At 39.4% G+C, this 17,245-nt stretch overlaps 1 protein-coding gene across 1 annotated transcript; it reads left to right on the top strand.

Moving 5' to 3' along the window:
* Nucleotides 1–6,822: 6,822 nt before the first annotated feature.
* On the top strand, nt 6,823–17,168 carry LOC101742155 (zinc transporter ZIP9). Its single transcript, XM_004925922.5, has 6 exons — nt 6,823–7,169; nt 7,540–7,729; nt 8,798–8,908; nt 13,460–13,598; nt 14,343–14,461; nt 14,998–17,168. The coding sequence occupies exons 1-6, from the start codon at nt 7,074–7,076 to the stop codon at nt 15,213–15,215; spliced, it is 873 nt and encodes a 290-aa protein (XP_004925979.1). The 5' UTR covers nt 6,823–7,073; the 3' UTR covers nt 15,216–17,168.
* Nucleotides 17,169–17,245: the final 77 nt, after the last annotated feature.

Genomic DNA, 17,245 nt, shown 5'->3' with positions numbered 1-17,245 from the left:
AATGGACCAAACAAAATAGAAAATCTCAGAGGAAGCCTTTGTCGAAAGAGAAGCTGATAAGAGGAGAGATAAGCCGAGAACATGTTTTAGTTTTTAAGTCAATTTATAGTTTTCTTACCTCTATCGTTATTATTTTGTGTTCAGTTAAATAAGTTAAAATCTTAACAGCAATAAATACTTTTTTTATTTAATAACCCGGCAAACTTCGTAGTGCCTCAATCGATAAATAAAAGACCTAAACTTTTCTATAAAATAAACATAAAACAAACATAACTAATCGGTCCGACGGCGGACACATCAAAGGAAAAACAAAATTGTTATTTTTATTTAATTCCGAGCATTTTCATATTTATCTACCTTTTAAACCTTCTCTGGACTTCCACATATAATTCAAGACCAAAATTAGCCAAATCGGTCCAGCCGTTCTCCAGTTTTAGCGAGACTAACGAACAGCAATTCATTTTTATACTTAGTCTGGCCATAAATACTGTTACAATTAAAAATAAACAAAATATTACATTTGAATTGGGAATCTGTCATTTTTATATGATTGCTCATTGAGTTTTCTCATTTTGGCGCCAATACATTGTACAATATTTTGCGATATTAAAATGGAGTGGGGTGATAAAGAGAACCGAATCGCTGTGATTGCATTACACAAAGGTATGGAGCCAAATGCAATTTTTAAAACTCTCCATACGCTTGGTATTAGTAAAATGTTTGTGTACCGGGCTATTAATAGGTGCAATAAGACCTCCTCTGTTTGTGACAGAAAAAGATCTGGCCGTCCACGTAGTGTTCGTACGAAAAAGGTGGTCAAAGCAGTGAGAGAAAGAATTCAAAGAAATCCTGTCCGAAAGCAAAAGATTTTATCTCGGGAGATGAAGATAGCACCTAGAACCGTGTCGCGTATTTTAAAATATGACTCAGGACTTGCAGCCTATAAGAGAAGTACTGATCATTTCTTAACTGATAATTTAAAAGAGAATAGGGTGGTAAAATCGAAACAACTACTCAAACGGTACGCAAAGGGAGGTCATAGAAAAATTTTGTTTACGGATGAGAAATTTTTTACAATTGAGCAACATTTTAAGAAACAAAATGACCGTATTTATGCTCAAAGCTCTAAGGAAGCTTCCCAATTAGTCGACAGAATGCAACGTGGGCACTGTCCGACTTCAGTGATGGTTTGGTGGAGTATTAGCTATGAAGGAGTGACTGAGCCATACTTTTGTGAAAAAGGTATCAAAACATCGGCTCAAGTGTATCAAGATACCATTCTTGAGAAGGTAGTGAAGCCCCTTAACAACACCATGTTCAATAATCAAGAATGGTCCTTCCAGCAAGACTCGGCGCCAGGTCATAAAGCTCGGTCTACGCAGTCTTGGTTGGAAACGAACGTTTCGGACTTCATCAGAGCTGAAGACTGGCCGTCGTCTAGTCCCGATCTTAATCCGCTGGATTATGATTTATGGTCAGTTTTAGAGAGTACGGCTTGCTCTAAACGCCATGATAATTTGTAGTCCCTAAAATAATCCGTACGATTGGCAGTGAAAAATTTTCCCATGGAAAGAGTGCGTGCTTCTATTGATAACTGGCCTGAACGTTTAAAGGACTGTATTGCAGCCAATGGAGACCACTTCGAATAAGCTTTTTATACATTAAATTGTTTTATATTTATGTATTAAACTAACACACTGCAAAAGTAATAAATGTTATTTGCAATAGATTTTTTTTTGTTTTCCTTTGTAACAGTCTTTATGGCCAGACTAAGTATATATAGATTATCATATTTTTTTACTCACTTCGATCGGAAACAGCCCGGCTTTTGTCCTATACAGCGTTACACTAAATTCGACAAGTGATAACTCTTATTAGCTATTTAAAGGCATATTACATCACAAACAGGTCACCGATGGCAAAGAATCGACATAACATTTTTTACTTACACGAATAAATGAACAGTGAGTGATTTGCAAAGAAAATAGAACAGCGCACGGTGATTAACAAAAATTACATTTTATTTAAAATGCTTTTGCTGTTATTTTTTATTTTCATCGCTCTTGTCGTCAGACGAGCATACGGCCCACCTGATGGTGAGTGGTTACCGTCGCCTATGGACATCAGCAGTGCCAGAGGCAGAGCCAAGCCGCTGCTTACCGTTAAGTACTCACCACCAGCCTCGTTTGAAGAAGGACCTGTCATAGCGCTCGGGAAACACCGTGGAGGGGAGCTCATTTCAAATCCAGATGGTACGTGGCAAAATTGATCTCTGAAAACGCACTGTGGATGTCTAGTGACTCCAGGTAGTATGGATGAACTCTACTCCGGTGGCGGGCGGTGCGATGGTAAAAACGAGGTGATGGAATAATTTCAAACAATTCCTCAGAGCACTCCCCATGAAAAATACGGTACAAAATACAGAGGGAACCGAAGTCCGTCCGCAGACCCAGAGGTTCCAAACGATCTCTGAGAATGAGATTATCGACAATCCGAACGGCCATCTTCTGTACGGAGTCAAATAGAAGTAGTTGGTATTTGATCCATAGCCATAGGTTAGAACTGGCAGTTGTTGTTCAGTTTTAATTGGATATGCATCTTGATTTTTTTGAAGTGAAACTTCTCTAGGCGCGTTGAGAGTAAAATTTAAGTCGCGACAGATTCTTTGCGGCTAGAGAGAAAAGATACAATTTAAGACGAGCGAGAGTGAGAAAATAGACAGAACATCTTGCGAACCATTCAACCTTGGAGTGAGGGAGAAAGTGAGCTAGATCGTTTCTCTTATACACATTCAATTTACGGGCGTCGGCCACTAGATGGCTTGTCATTAGTTAGTTATGTATTAATAGTACGTTACTGCCATCCTGTAGATAGCATGCCTCTGGCATTGCTGAAGTAGATGGGCGACGGTAACCACTCACCATCAGGAGGGTCGTCTGCCTACACAGGCAAAAAAAAATTTTCACAGCAAAACAAGTTTCACTTCTTTCACGAACACCAAGTTGCGATCGCTTTGTTTACAATAAAATCATTTTTTCTTACACTATTTTTAATTCTTTATTAAAACTTATTTTCTATCTTTTAGTTGTATTTTTCTATAAAAACGTATTTTGTTAGTTTTTTTAAACTATTATTTATTTGTTCTTCCATGCATCCTCAATTCTAGTGTCTATTTTCTGTAGACACTATATCATTCGCTAAAATTTATTGGTAAAATGCACAATTCAATTTTTGTTTTAATGAACATAAATTGTCAGGGTGTGTGACCTCATCGAAATACATTAACCTTGAACCATGGAGTTATACTTCTATCGAAGCTACCATCTTACGGAATCCCCGAGGGACTCTGCAAGTGGATCGCTAGCTTTTTGGATGGGCGGAGCATCACGGTCGTTGTAGACGGTGACTGCTCTGATACCATGACCATTAACGCTGGCGTTCCACAAGGTTCGGTGCTCTCCCCCACGCTTTTCATCCTGTATATCAATGACATGCTGTCTATTGATGGCATGCATTGCTATGCGGATGACAGCACGGGGGATGCGCGATATATCGGCCATCAGAGTCTCTCTCGGAGCGCGGTGCAAGAGAGACGATCAAAACTTGTGTCTGAAGTGGAGAACTCTCTGGGGCGAGTCTCCGAATGGGGTGAATTGAACTTAGTTCAATTCAACCCGATAAAGACACAAGTTTGCGCGTTCACTGCGAAGAAGGACCCCTTTGTCATGGCGCCGCAATTCCAAGGAGTATCCCTGCAACCTTCCGAGAGTATCGGGATACTTGGGGTCGACATTTCGAGCGATGTCCAGTTTCGGAGTCATTTGGAAGGCAAAGCCAAGTTGGCGTCCAAAATGCTGGGAGTCCTCAACAGAGCAAAGCGGTACTTCACGCCTGGACAAAGACTTTTGCTTTATAAAGCTCAAGTCCGGCCTCGCGTGGAGTACTGCTCCCATCTCTGGGCCGGGGCTCCCAAATACCAGCTTCTTCCATTTGACTCCATACAGAAGAGGGCCGTTCGGATTGTCGATAATCCCATTCTCACGGATCGTTTGGAGCCTCTGGGTCTGCGGAGGGACTTCGGTTCCCTCTGTATTCTGTACCGCATGTTCCATGGGGAGTGCTCTGAGGAATTGTTCGAGATGATACCGGCATCTCGTTTTTACCATCGCACCGCCCGCCACCGGAGTAGAGTTCATCCATACTACCTGGAGCCACTGCGGTCATCCACAGTGCGTTTCCAGAGATCTTTTTTGCCACGTACCATCCGGCTATGGAATGAGCTCCCCTCCACGGTGTTTCCCGAGCGCTATGACATGTCCTTCTTCAAACGAGGCTTGTGGAGAGTATTAAGCGTTAGGCAGCGGCTTGGCTCTGCCCCTGGCATTGCTGAAGTCCATGGGCGACGGTAACCACTCACCATCAGGTGGGCCGTATGCTCGTCTGCCTACAAGGGCAATAAAAAAAAAAAAAAAAAAAAAAAAAAAATAATAAGTAAAAATACTAACTCTATGCCTTGAACAATGTATGTACTCACTCGTACACACTCGGCCCAGATGCGATGTTGAGGCAAAACTTTTGTGTGATTTTCACTTATTTTAAAACTATTATTAAGTAATGTTCATAATTCCTGCTCGTTCTATTGAGTGTGTTGATTTGTTTGTTTGTTTGTATGGAAAAGGCTCCGAAAATACTGAACCGATTTGAAAAATTCCTTTCACTGTTTGGAAGCTACACCATCCCCGAGTGACATTCTTTTTTTATTTTAAATTAGGGATCCTTAATAAAAGTCCAATAATGTAACCCAAGGTCTAAAAAAATTACCTAAAATATTCATTACATCGCGCTGCGAAAACTATTGATGATAGAATAAAATAATGTACTATGACTTTGTAGAAAACATTATTATTCACAAAAAGTGTTGCGACAGCATATGTTTAACTAATATAGTCATGCCACAATAAGTGTTTTTTTATTTTCAAAAATGAAACAACGTTAAATATCGTTTACAGGGAAGCTCTTACTCAATAAGCTCAATGGCTTTTGTTATGTATGTATGACCTTTTTACGAAAATTAGAAAAATAATAGGTAATATAAAAATTATTAATAAAATACATAAAAAATATATCATTTAAATGAAAATAAAAGTTCATTGAAATAATAATATTCAAACTATCTTTATAATTTTCTTTTTTTAGTAACCTGACGCAAATAGAAGGGCTGATGTGTGTGTATTTTTTTTTTGGAGTTTATTGGAGTTTACTCCTTTAGAATCGATTTACATATATAGGCCCGGGGTATGAAAATTATGGGGACCAAAATCGTACTAGCATGTCACACGAAATGCGTTATGCGCCTGATTGCGCATGTCACACGAAATGCGTTATCGCAGGTGACGCCGGGCTGCTGCGCCGGCAGTCCGCCACAAAGCCTCGTACTGATCGCGCGTTTCTCTCATTATTGTATTTTCATATATTTGTTAGTCGTTTGTTTTGTGTCTCGTTAATTTGTTAATAATCTGTAGTGTATCGTGTTGTCGTAATATAGAACTATTTCTCGTATTGTTTCGTTTCATTTTTTATATCCAGTAAACTCCAGTCGTGCGTCGGAGCGGACACACACACTTTTTTGTTAAGACCCGAGCGATGCCGGAGCGGCTCGCTAGTCTTCACATAAGAAGTTAAAAGCTTACAATTTTTCCCTACCTACCTATCTACTGGTAGCCTAAGGGTCTATTCCAGCTACGCTGTGACTGGTAGGTGAACTCACGGGCTCAATATGAGAGAATTCGCTGACACTAGCCCTAGTAAGAGCAGTGCTTCGCAGAATTTACCACAGGATCAGAATCGCGACTCACTGAGAAAATCCGGCGAGAAACTCAGTGAGCTGTGTCTTTAAGTGTTCGCTTTTCGAACTCTTCGTCGTTTAATCGACGAGGACGATGATCGGTGCTTAAAGAGCCTATAGGCATCGAAATTCGAGAGTGGATCCGGGGGACCCGACAAGACATGCGAAGACGGCGTCTGCTTGAAAAGACCAAAGGCATCGAGAGTTTATCCGTGGGATCCAACAAGACATGCGGTGAAGGTGGCTTTGCGTTGCCCCGTTGCCTGGGTCGAATAAAAACTCCCTCCGTGTATGAAAAATTATCCGCCATAAAGAAACCAATTAAGGTGGCGCCACCGAAGCAGCTCACATAGATAATACACTTAAATGGCAATTCAGCTTAACTTTGTTTACGACAGTTGCATTCATATCACACCGATTGCAATGCTAGCGCTGTTTTGGTTTTTGAATTATAATTTGCTAATTACAGCTTTCTCAATCTGGCCCCTAAATCTGAGACAGTTAATTCTTCAAAGCTCTATGTACATCTACACTCTACAGTTGTTTGAGTCTTATAAGGTATGTTTAGACTGATAAATGGACTCGATTCGTACTTCGATTTTCTATTTCTATCTTTAATACACAAACAGAATAGAATCCATAATAGAAATTGGAAGTACCTATCGAAATTGACAGAAACTAGAATTAGTTGGTTAGTAAAACGTTGTCTTATCTTTAAGAATCATTTAACTCTTGAATTATTCAATTGAAGAGTGATTGAGCGGGTTTCTCTAAATTTTTAATCAACTGATACCAATGCTTTAGAACTGAATTAAAATCCAATTTTGAGGAATTTGAAACTAAGATTTCCTTTTTAAGACAGCTCTAAAAAGTATATCAATTTTATTTTTTCTTTCCTTTTGGTTGAAGTATCATTCGCTTTGGCTTCTATTCTTTACTCTGTAGATTAATTCAGAATAAGAATCGATATTTAATCGATTTCATAGACTTACGACTTACATAGTAATCTAGGCATCCTTACGAAGTTGCTGTGTTGTCAAAATTGCTTCACAATATTGTGATACATTGTTAGAATCCATTTAAGTTGAAATTATCAATTTTTCAATATGAGAACGTGTCAAACATGAATTGAAAACGTTTTACAACAATTTGAGGAGACGACCCGCCGTGTATACACGCGTCTCGATTTTACATTTTTCATGAAAATTGAAGCAGTAATTTAGTCAACATGGATGGTACATGGTTCCTTATTCTGCTCGCGCTGGTGATGTTAGTGGGATCTTATGTTGCTGGCAGTATCCCATTAAACGTGAGCATGTCTGAGGTACGTGATTTAAAAATATTATGAACATTATATTAAGAAAAAAGCTAAAAAAAACACAATTCCATCTGGCTTGTTGCAGAACGATTTTGTGCAATAATTTTGTTAAAAGCGAAAGTAATAAATATTTTTTACATAAAAAAAAAAATATTCGTCTGTAATTTCGCTGTATCGATCCAGCTGTTCGCTTAATATTACTTGTAATCTTCATTATTGCGTAAGAAACAATCTTCTTCAAAGCCGCGAAACTTATTATTCTAATATATTACTCAGAAATAGTTATTAGTATATCCAATGATTAACATTGAAATATGTGATAAGCAAATCCAAATTATTATGGTGTTAGTTTTAACTTTTAAAAAAAAATGTATAGGATAAACTGAAAAAGGTGACAATATTTGGCGCCGGATTGCTCGTCGGAACAGCCTTAGCTGTAATCATACCAGAAGGAGTACGAGCGTTGTTTGAACATCCTCACACCCCAGCTGTGACTAAGGACTACACTGCTGAACCAACTCATGAAGACAGTCTATATTCTGTTATAGGGATAACGCTAGTTTTAGGTAAGAAAATTCTGATCAGAGAGAAAGGCAGCTAAATCCTCCCCCAGGTGCTGTAAACATATCATTTACAATAGGAGCTATTATTTTCTGATTATTGTTATTTTATTGTTTTTATCATCCTACTTTCACTGATTAAGTTATTGACAACCTTAATGATTGACAAGGACTTTAAAGATTGGCTGGTGTTCTAAAAATTAGAATTAGCATCTCATAAGAACCATTGTATCGTTAAATTTAACTGAACTGCCTGCCTTTTAAGTTTATTTCTATATTTATTTCATCAAAGCTCTACTTCGTAGAGTAATATTGCATAACGGTCTGAAGGGCAGTTAAGCTAACTTTCCAATTCTCTGACTCAATCTTCAATTGGACTCCCCATGATGCTCCTACCTAACAAATGTTCTTTATAATGGCATATTTAGTAAAGATATTTGGCATTCGATGAATTGCTATACTTAAACATGTATGTTAACGTGTTATGTACAAAAACTTAGATGAAGGTGATTAAATGTGGATAATGTAATTTTTTAGTGTGAAATTAATTCACACAGTCCTGCATTGCTGTTCATAATATTTAACGAAAACAATGTTTAGTTTCCAGTCAACATTTTACACATGAGCAGATAACGTTATGTAATTGATTTACTGGATTCTTACTTTTTAATATTTTAGCACGGGATCTGGAAGTTGCCTTAGCTGATGAGATTTGAGGCTTACAATTTGATATTTACATAGGTTCAGATTAGGATGACAATATGAAGGGAATCTATATTTTACTTGTGATACTCACAAGAGTGGGAAAATTAAACAAAATCATTGGACATGGCTTTTTGGGCCCTACCAAAAAGTTCATTGAACCCTCAGTTAACTCACCGTTTTATTTTTAAGTCTTATTTAGCTAGTTTTCATTCCGTTAGCTGTATTCCGGGTAGCTGGTGTTAATGTTGCATTTCATGACGGATCTATTGCTACAATCCTAAATCCAAAGTATTTTGTCCAGCATAAACCTGACTACTTTTCTTGGATCAATATTCTAACATACACTAACAGATTCTTATTCGCTTCCAGGTTTCGTCTTCATGCTGCTAGTGGATCAGATGTCGTCCCGTTACAATGATTCCAGTAATCCGATTGAGAGAAACGTTACGGCCACCGTTGGCTTAGTGGTTCATGCAGCCGGTGAGTTGTCCTGTCTCCCCAGGCATTGTTTTTCCAGTCTGAGCGCCGAACCTCGTATGAGGGCCCCGCGCCTAGGAGGCTCGCGGGGTATGTGGGACGTGACCATCTGCAGATGTTGGGAGCTGACCGCGGGCCCAAGGATGCTTTTAGGACCCTACCGCACTAAATGACTCCCCTGCACTCTTCATCCGACGTCCGATCTCCGTCCAGGGTTAGAATATATAGAATCAGGGCATAGATCTTTTGTGCACATGAGATCGTAGATACATCTAGATTTTGTTAATGGACAGCAGCGCATATAAGTTAATGCGATATTCCTATAATCCTTCTTGCCTATTTCCGCCTCTTAGTTCTGCGCTCTGCAGTCTCTGGCTAACTTTATTTTATTTTATTGCATAGACGGGTGGACGAACTCACGAACCACCTGGTTTTAAGTGGTTACTGGAGCCCATAGACATCTACAACGTAAATGCCGCCACCCACCTTGAGATATGAGTTCTAAGGTCTCAATATAGTTACAACGGCTGCCCCACCCTTCAAACCGAAACGCATTACTGCTTCACGGCAGAAATGGGCATGGTGGTGGTATCCCGTGCGGCTCACAAGACGTCCTACCACCAGTAATTAGGGAAATTACCACAAAGACTCGATTACCATCAACGTACCAGAGATGGCGTGTGTGACTCAAATTATTTTAAAGTTAATCGTTACAGGGTAATATAGCTTTAGAACTGTAAATTAATTGTATAATTACAAATATTAATTACGAAATTCGATAACGCGTTCTAACTTGTGACACGTACGTGAATTTAGCGTCCGTAATCTGGCGTTGCGCAAAACATTGGATAGCTTTTAAGATTGTAATTTGTAAATATGAATTGGTCGCGGCCGCCGATCTGTGCGCTTCAGTGCTTAGTGCGAGTTTTTAACGTTCACGATAGCGTGAAAGTTAATTCAAATTAGTAAGCAGTTGGAACAGCGCCCCTAGCGGCATACGCAGGCAAACGTTCCGACTCCATACAAATTTGAGTTAACTTTTACGCTATCGACAACGTTAAAAAACTCGCACTAAGCTTACTGACATTTTATATCAAGCCGTAGCGGTGTTCTTCGACTGCTCCAATATCGTGTCCCCTCTTTATGATATCCTACCAAAAGACATCACCCGGCTTATTGATATTAATTCTCTGTTAACTTTAGTGTATTCTCAACACTGGTGGTAGGACCTCTTGTGAGTCCGCACGGGTAGGTATCACCAGCCTGCCTATTTCTGCTGTGAATCAGTAATGCGTTTCGGTTTGAAGGTTAAGGCAGCCGATGTGCTGTAGAAACTGAGACTTAGAACTATTGTTTCAAGGTGGGTGGCGGGGCTTACGTAGCTGATGTCTATGGGCACCGGTGACCATTTAAGGCCACGGTGGGCCGTCAGCTCATTCATCCACTTTCGTAAAAAAAAGTAAATCAGACTTTGCATAGGCAAAAACGTGTTGATGGCATAAATAGGCAGATCAGCACTAAGATTTTGCCGGTTAGGTACCTTTAGACGTGAGGTACATGTTTACTTATCTATAGTCGAAATTTGATTTAAATTTATTTTATACTAGCCGTACTCGCCCGCTTCGCTGGGCATTTAAAATAAACATTATTATTTATTGTCATTATTATTAGGGAGTCCAACACTCATTTCAATATTAGCCTATCCATTAAGTACATGTATTTTCTACATAGATACCAAGTTTCAAGTCAATCGGATGCAGCGTTCAGTAGTTATAACGGAACATCCGTAAAAACCGCTGTAGATTTATATATTACTAGCGACCCGCCCTCGCTTCGCTTCGGAAACATTAAAATACACATGAAACAAAAAAAATAAAATAAAAATAAAATAAAAAAAGTAGCCTATGTTCATCAGGGACAATGTCGGCTTCTAATGGAAAAAGAATTTTTCAAATCGGTCCAGTAGTTTCGGAGCCTATTCGAAACAAACAAACAAACAAATCTTTCCTCTTTATAATATTAGTATAGATTAGTATGATATATCGATATCCACTGTTTGATGTCCCATCACTAGAAGATTGCGGTGTCGATATGTCTAGAGCCTTGGATCGCGTATTCACATGGCAATTTAAACGCTCCACTATCAGTTCGATCTTGTTCAGATTCTTATCGGTTCTTGGTACCGCGCCTGATACGTTGCGATAGTAGTGATTTATTTTTTCCTACCTAAGCTGATAACATCAAGGGGCTATGCCAGCGTCACCGAGCGAATAGGTGAGCTCACGGGGCTCTAACCTGACGAAGTTGCTAACACTAGCCCTAGCAAGAGCAGTGCTTCGTTGTACCTACCACCGGATCGGAAACCCACTGAGAAGATCCGGCGAGAAACTCAGTGGGTTGTGTCTAAGAGAGTAGTGATTGCGAAAGGCCTAACTATTTTGGAGGCGCGCCCTTCAATATCCGTGATTGCCGGGCGAATATTAATAATTACAAATATAGAGTAGTTTCACTTTGAATAATCTCAGGACACTGTCCATTGCGTGCTCGCCAAACACTTCTACGTTGTATGAAAAAGTTTGTCATAACAACCGAACCCGCTAAAGTTCCACCGCCATTACTTAAGGGTACTTTACTGGTGGCATTGTGAGTCCGCACGGGTAGGTACCACCACCCGGCCTGTTTTTGCCGTGAAGCAGTAATGCGTTTCGATTTAAAGGGTTGGGTAGCCGATGTACCGCAAAAACTCCGGCATTAACGGTTTCTATGGGCTTCAATAGCTACTTAAAATAAATAAGTAGCAAGGTATCACTGGTAAAGAGACTGAAGTGGGGTGACGAGACAAGATCGTATGGCCGTCTTGATTTTTAATACACTTTTATTAACTTCAGACGTATGTATGTTTGTAACGGAATCTTTGAACATGATTTTGAACCCTTCAAAACGTCGGATTAACTCTAAATTTGGTATACTTATTAAGGACCGATGACAATTAAATATTTAAAAAAATAATTGAAAAAATTTAAATTCAACTAAAAAATGTAAAATAAATAATAGTTTAAAAAAACTAACAAAATACGCTTTTATAGAAAATCCATGCATGGGGTGCATGGTATAGTAACCGGCAAACATCGTGAGCAAATGACCTTGACTGCGCAGAACCGAATTTTAGATCACTTTGGTGGTGAGGGTGAGGCGCAACGGCAGGGGAAATCGTATCGAGCGCGTTATTGGTAGATCAGTCGAACCTTGCATCCCGCACCGCGCCTTCGTTCCGCTTGCTCCCAAAAGTACGCTTGCGTACAGTGAAAAGTCTATCGTTATTAATCGTTAAGTTATATTTTGTTATAATTGCTTGTTGACATTTTTGCCATTGCTATTTGTTGAGTGCTTGTTGTTTTTTTATAAAAAATACACTATGCCGCGACAAACTGGTGTAGTATTCAAAAGAAAGGGTAGAAAAATTGTGTACGACGTATATTGCTTCATTATAAAACAGGGGAAGAATGATATTATGGAAAAAGTAAAACAGACTTCGGAAGCAACAAAAACATCAGTGAGTGCTGTTAGGTGCATTATTAACGAAGCTAAAGGCTCTGGCTTGCTCATCGTGCTTGGGACTCCGGGTAAGAAAAGATCAGGGAAGAAGAAAGTTACCGGAATGGATAGTTTCGTTCAATCTGTAATAAAAAGATGTAATCATAATAACTACATAACAAGCAGCGAAACTCCGTACCGTCGAAAGGCTTCGAAAAATTTAAAGAAGATATTTTATACATTTTAATGGCTCGGAATGAAGTTTACGACGAATTATGAAAGAGCTAGGCTTTAGATGGAAAAAAAAACAGAAGCTGGTAATTGAAAAAAGTAACATTCGATTACTACGAATCGAATATCTTCAAAAAATAATTAATTATAGACAAAAAAGAAGATCGAACCGACCGAGTCGTAAACTACACCGATGAGCCCTATGTCGACTTATCACGATGATGGCGACTCGGGTGATGAAAACAGTGATGATGATAATGGTCAAGATTATGATAACGAAAAAAAAATTACAAATACCAGCTTCGCTTCAACTGAACGAAGACCTAGCAACAGCTCTAGTTTTGACTTAATAGAAGGAATATCTATTTTACCCCAAGATTAAATTATTACAATTATTAACCTATATTTTTTGTTGATGTTCTAATAAATATATAAATAAATACATATGTTGATTTTAATAATTTAATTGCATTATGACGCAGAGTAAATAATGTTTTTGCACGTGAGTGTACCATGCGCAAACTTACCCCCACTACGTCAACAAATGCTCAAGAAGTTTGCCGGCTATTATATCAGTAGTTATAAATATTTTATGAACAGAAATGAGTAGAAGGGTTATTTTGATAACATCCTGAAAAGCACCTCACGCTTTTATTACAAAAAATAATTTTCTCTTACACTATTTTTAATTCAAATTTATTAAAATTACTTTTTATTTTTTTTGTTGAATTTTATATAAAATCGTATTATGTTAGTTTTTTTTAAATTTTTTTTTTCTCTCTGCTGCAGCGGACGGTATCGCTTTAGGGGCGGCCGCCACGACGTCGCACGCGGACGTCGAGGTCATAGTCTTCCTGGCCATAATGCTCCACAAAGCCCCTGCGGCATTCGGGCTTGTCACATTTCTGATGCACGCAGGCCTCGAGAGGTTTGTATTGGCCATACGCGTCTAACGCACGCGGCGACATCTGTGTATCTCTTTCGCACTCGTATGTCGTGACGTCATAAGCCGCGGCGTCCCTTCGTTTTATTTACAGCTACCCTCACCTCCAGTTTATATTTATTTTCGACTTCCTTTTTATGTCTTAAGTGATTTGTGTTGATTGCTGTGTGGTGGACAGTCAGGAATAACATCACTGCAATCCTTCTCCTGGGTGTCGTGAGGCAGCTAAGAGATTTACCGGAGAATTGACAACAACCTTCTCTGGCTAGTGGTAGGGTGTATCGTAAAACACGTTAGACTAGGTACCACTTACTACCCTGTTCCCCTGCGAAGCAGTCATGAAAATAATTTCCTTTTTTTTATATTGCTCAGATGGGTGGACGAGCTCACAGCCCACCTGGTGTTAAGTGGTTACTGGAGCCCATAGACATCCACAACGTAAATGCGCCACCCACCTCGAGATATAAGTTCTAAGGTCTCAGTATAGTTACAACGGCTACCCCACCCTTCGAACCGAAACGCATTACTGCTTGACGGCGGAAATAGGCGGGGTGGTGGTACCTACCCGTGTGGACTCCCAAGAGGTCCTACCACTAGTTAAATATCCCACCTATATTTTCTTTTTATTGCCTATCACGGCCCAGCTGATGGTGAATGGTTGCCATCGCCCATGGATTGGTTTCAGCAATGGCCCACCGAGCCAAGCTATAATAGATGTTTCATTAACAGGAACAGGATAAGGAGGCATCTCCTCATATTCTCGTGCGCGGCTCCCCTACTAGCTCTCCTCACGTACTTCGGTATCGGTAACGAGAGCAAACAGACCCTGAGCGAGGTCAACGCTACAGGTGAGTGGAGAAGGACGCTTCAGAGCGTAGTCCATGTGATCAAAGACAGGGGGCGGTAGTGGGTAACCGGCAATCAACTGACGTGGGTCAGTAGTGGGAGGAGACAGAATCGCTGGACGTGGATCCACAGGGTTCTACCAAAAATTTCTTTCTACCCTCAGGAAATAACCACAATTTTACTCGGACGATTTGTTTAATTGGATATAATTTTATATAAATCAACACACAAGGAGTCTATTAGTAAATGAATTCTACAAAAGGCTTTAAAAATGATCGTGGTGTACGGTTATTGACCCCAAATCAGTGCGTTATACATTGCGAGAAATGAACTGGCCAAAAAGAGTGGTGCTTAGGTTATAAATTATTGTTGTTGTTGCGTAACGCAAATTCTCTTTACTGTTTTATTATATAATATATATTTTTTAATCCGCAATGAATTTTAACCTTGGGGTCAACAACCGCGCTCGGCCCGCTCGCTCGGAGTCATTGACCCGGCGCGTTCTTCCTCTGTGCTAAGGTTGCATTTCCTTCTGCAGGTATAGCGATGCTGTTCTCGGCAGGTACGTTCCTGTACGTAGCTACCGTCCACGTCTTACCCGAACTAACCCACACTCAACACACGCACACGTTACTGCCCACCCAGGAGGGTATGCCGACAAAAAGGGGCTTCGGTGGCCTTCAGATATTCGAAGTTATCATTCTCTCTGTGGGGGCGCTGCTGCCAGTCTTACTGGCCATGGGTCATGACGATTAGCCTCCGACGTGGTGGATATCTTGGGAGGAACTGGACGATTGAGCTCAACATAATCAGAACCATAAAGTCGTTTGTGCGAAATAAAATATGTGCTAAAATCGCCTCTAAGCACACGAGTCCTTGTTTTAAATTTAAGGAGTATAATTTTAGGGATAATCTAAACTAGCGCTCGCCCGATGATCGAATTTCGACTTTAAGCACTAAAGATTTAAGATTCATTTTAAACGTAATATTTTGGTTTTTCAAAAGCTTGTCTCTGTCAAACAAAAAAAAATGCTACTTAATGTTTTTGTAACTAGTATGTATATTTTTTTGTAACTATTCACTGGTAGCATAAGGGGTTATTTCAGCTACGCGCGGGTAGGTGAGCTAACGGGCTCAACTTGAGAGAGTTTGTTAACACTAGCCCTAGCAAGAGCAGTGCTTCACTGAATCTACCAGCGGATCGGAAACGCGACCCACTGAGAAGATCCGGCGAGGAACTCAGTGGGTTTGCTTATAGTATACTATTTGTCTCCTATATACTCCAAAACATCTGGATTCCGATGAAAATATCTCAGGAAATCTTGTATTAGTCCGTCGGCAAAGTCAACCGTAATTTGACTAATACTAATAATCTGAATAGAAACAATGCGCATTTCTGTGCGTTAATTTTTTTTAGTTGGAATCACAGATATCCATGTATGGCTCTGATGTCGCGGTTAGCAGCGAACTTGGCAATAAGATGATTTTTGTTAAAAATTATGAAGGCAGGAAAATTGACGTGAAAAAGATTGTTTTTTTTTTTAGATATGTTTTCAATCGACTGTATTTCATATGTGTATAAAAAATTACGGACGAATTATAGTTTTGATTTAATCAAGATTGTTACTGTTAAATTTGACAAAGCAATCGGTGGGATTACGTACAAATTTTGCCCCATTAAATTGTGGATTGTATGCGAACATTATCGATTTTTCGAGACTTTTTACATACGAACCTTATTTTACAAAAAGTATTTACAATCAAACCATCATATATGTATTTCTTATCTATGTATTTTGTAATTTTTTTTATTGCTTAGATGGTTGAGCGAGCTCACAGCCCACCTGGTGTTAAGTGGTTACTGGAGCCCATAGACATCTACTACGTAAATGCCGCCACCCACCTTGAGATATGAGTTCTAAGGTCTCAGTATAGTTACAACGGCTGCCCCGCCCTTCAAACCGAAACGCATTACTGCTTCACGGCAGAAATAGGCGGGGTGGTGGTACCTAACCGTGCGGACTCACAGGAGGTCCTACCACCAGTAAAAAACTGGCGTTATCACGTAGAACTATCGTCCGTAAATCGACTTTACAGACAACCAATTGTATTTTTTTTGTATTTATTAAACACCCTTTTTAAGCATTTGCTGGACTTTTCAAGAAACAATTGGTTAATTTTCGTAATTTTAAAAGGTTCCTAAAAGTCTTGTATATGTGATTCGACTTTGCGATAAATAAATATAGAAACACGGCAGCGGTGGATATTGGACGTATGGCTTTGAAATATTTTCTCTGACATCACCATAATATCCAAGAGGTGTGTGAACGAAACCAGTGTGCGTAGTGAGAGTTTTTTAAAGTCCTCGATAGCGTAAAAGTTAACTAAAATTTATATGGTGCTGGAACGTCTGCCTACGTTTGCCGCTAGGGGCGCTGTACCAACTGCATACAAATCAGAGTTAACTTTTACGCTATCGAGAACGTTAAAAAACTCGGACTACCCACACAGATCCCTCAATCCAACCGGTCAATATGCTTTGTCGGTAAATTAAAGTCGATCAATCAATTGGCGTCACTCAGTGCCAACGAAAGTTCTGGACAAAATAAGTGAAAGAAAAAGAAAGGTTTTTTTATCATTTTATATTTTGTAATGCTTTTTTTTTGTATATTATGAATTTTATTGTAAATAAAGGATATATTAAAGTGATGTTTGGTTTTATTTCCTTCTCTGGATTAATTTTGACGAAGGTTTGTATTTCTTTTTGGGTGGGAGGATAGCTTCCG

The sequence above is a fragment of the Bombyx mori genome, chromosome 23 (genome assembly GCF_030269925.1).
Source record: "Bombyx mori chromosome 23, ASM3026992v2".
NCBI classification, from domain to species: domain Eukaryota; kingdom Metazoa; phylum Arthropoda; class Insecta; order Lepidoptera; family Bombycidae; genus Bombyx; species Bombyx mori.
This window is presented reverse-complemented; position numbering and strand designations above follow the sequence as displayed.

Bases quoted from the DNA above. Each gene is read 5' to 3' on its own strand.
- LOC101742155 (XM_004925922.5), top strand. From the start codon at position 7,074: ATGGATGGTACATGGTTCCTTATTCTGCTCGCGCTGGTGATGTTAGTG. The intron at 7,170-7,539 runs GTACGTGATTTA...AAAAATGTATAG, and splicing joins TAAACGTGAGCATGTCTGAG to GATAAACTGAAAAAGGTGAC. The intron at 13,599-14,342 runs GTTTGTATTGGC...TTTCATTAACAG, and splicing joins ATGCACGCAGGCCTCGAGAG to GAACAGGATAAGGAGGCATC.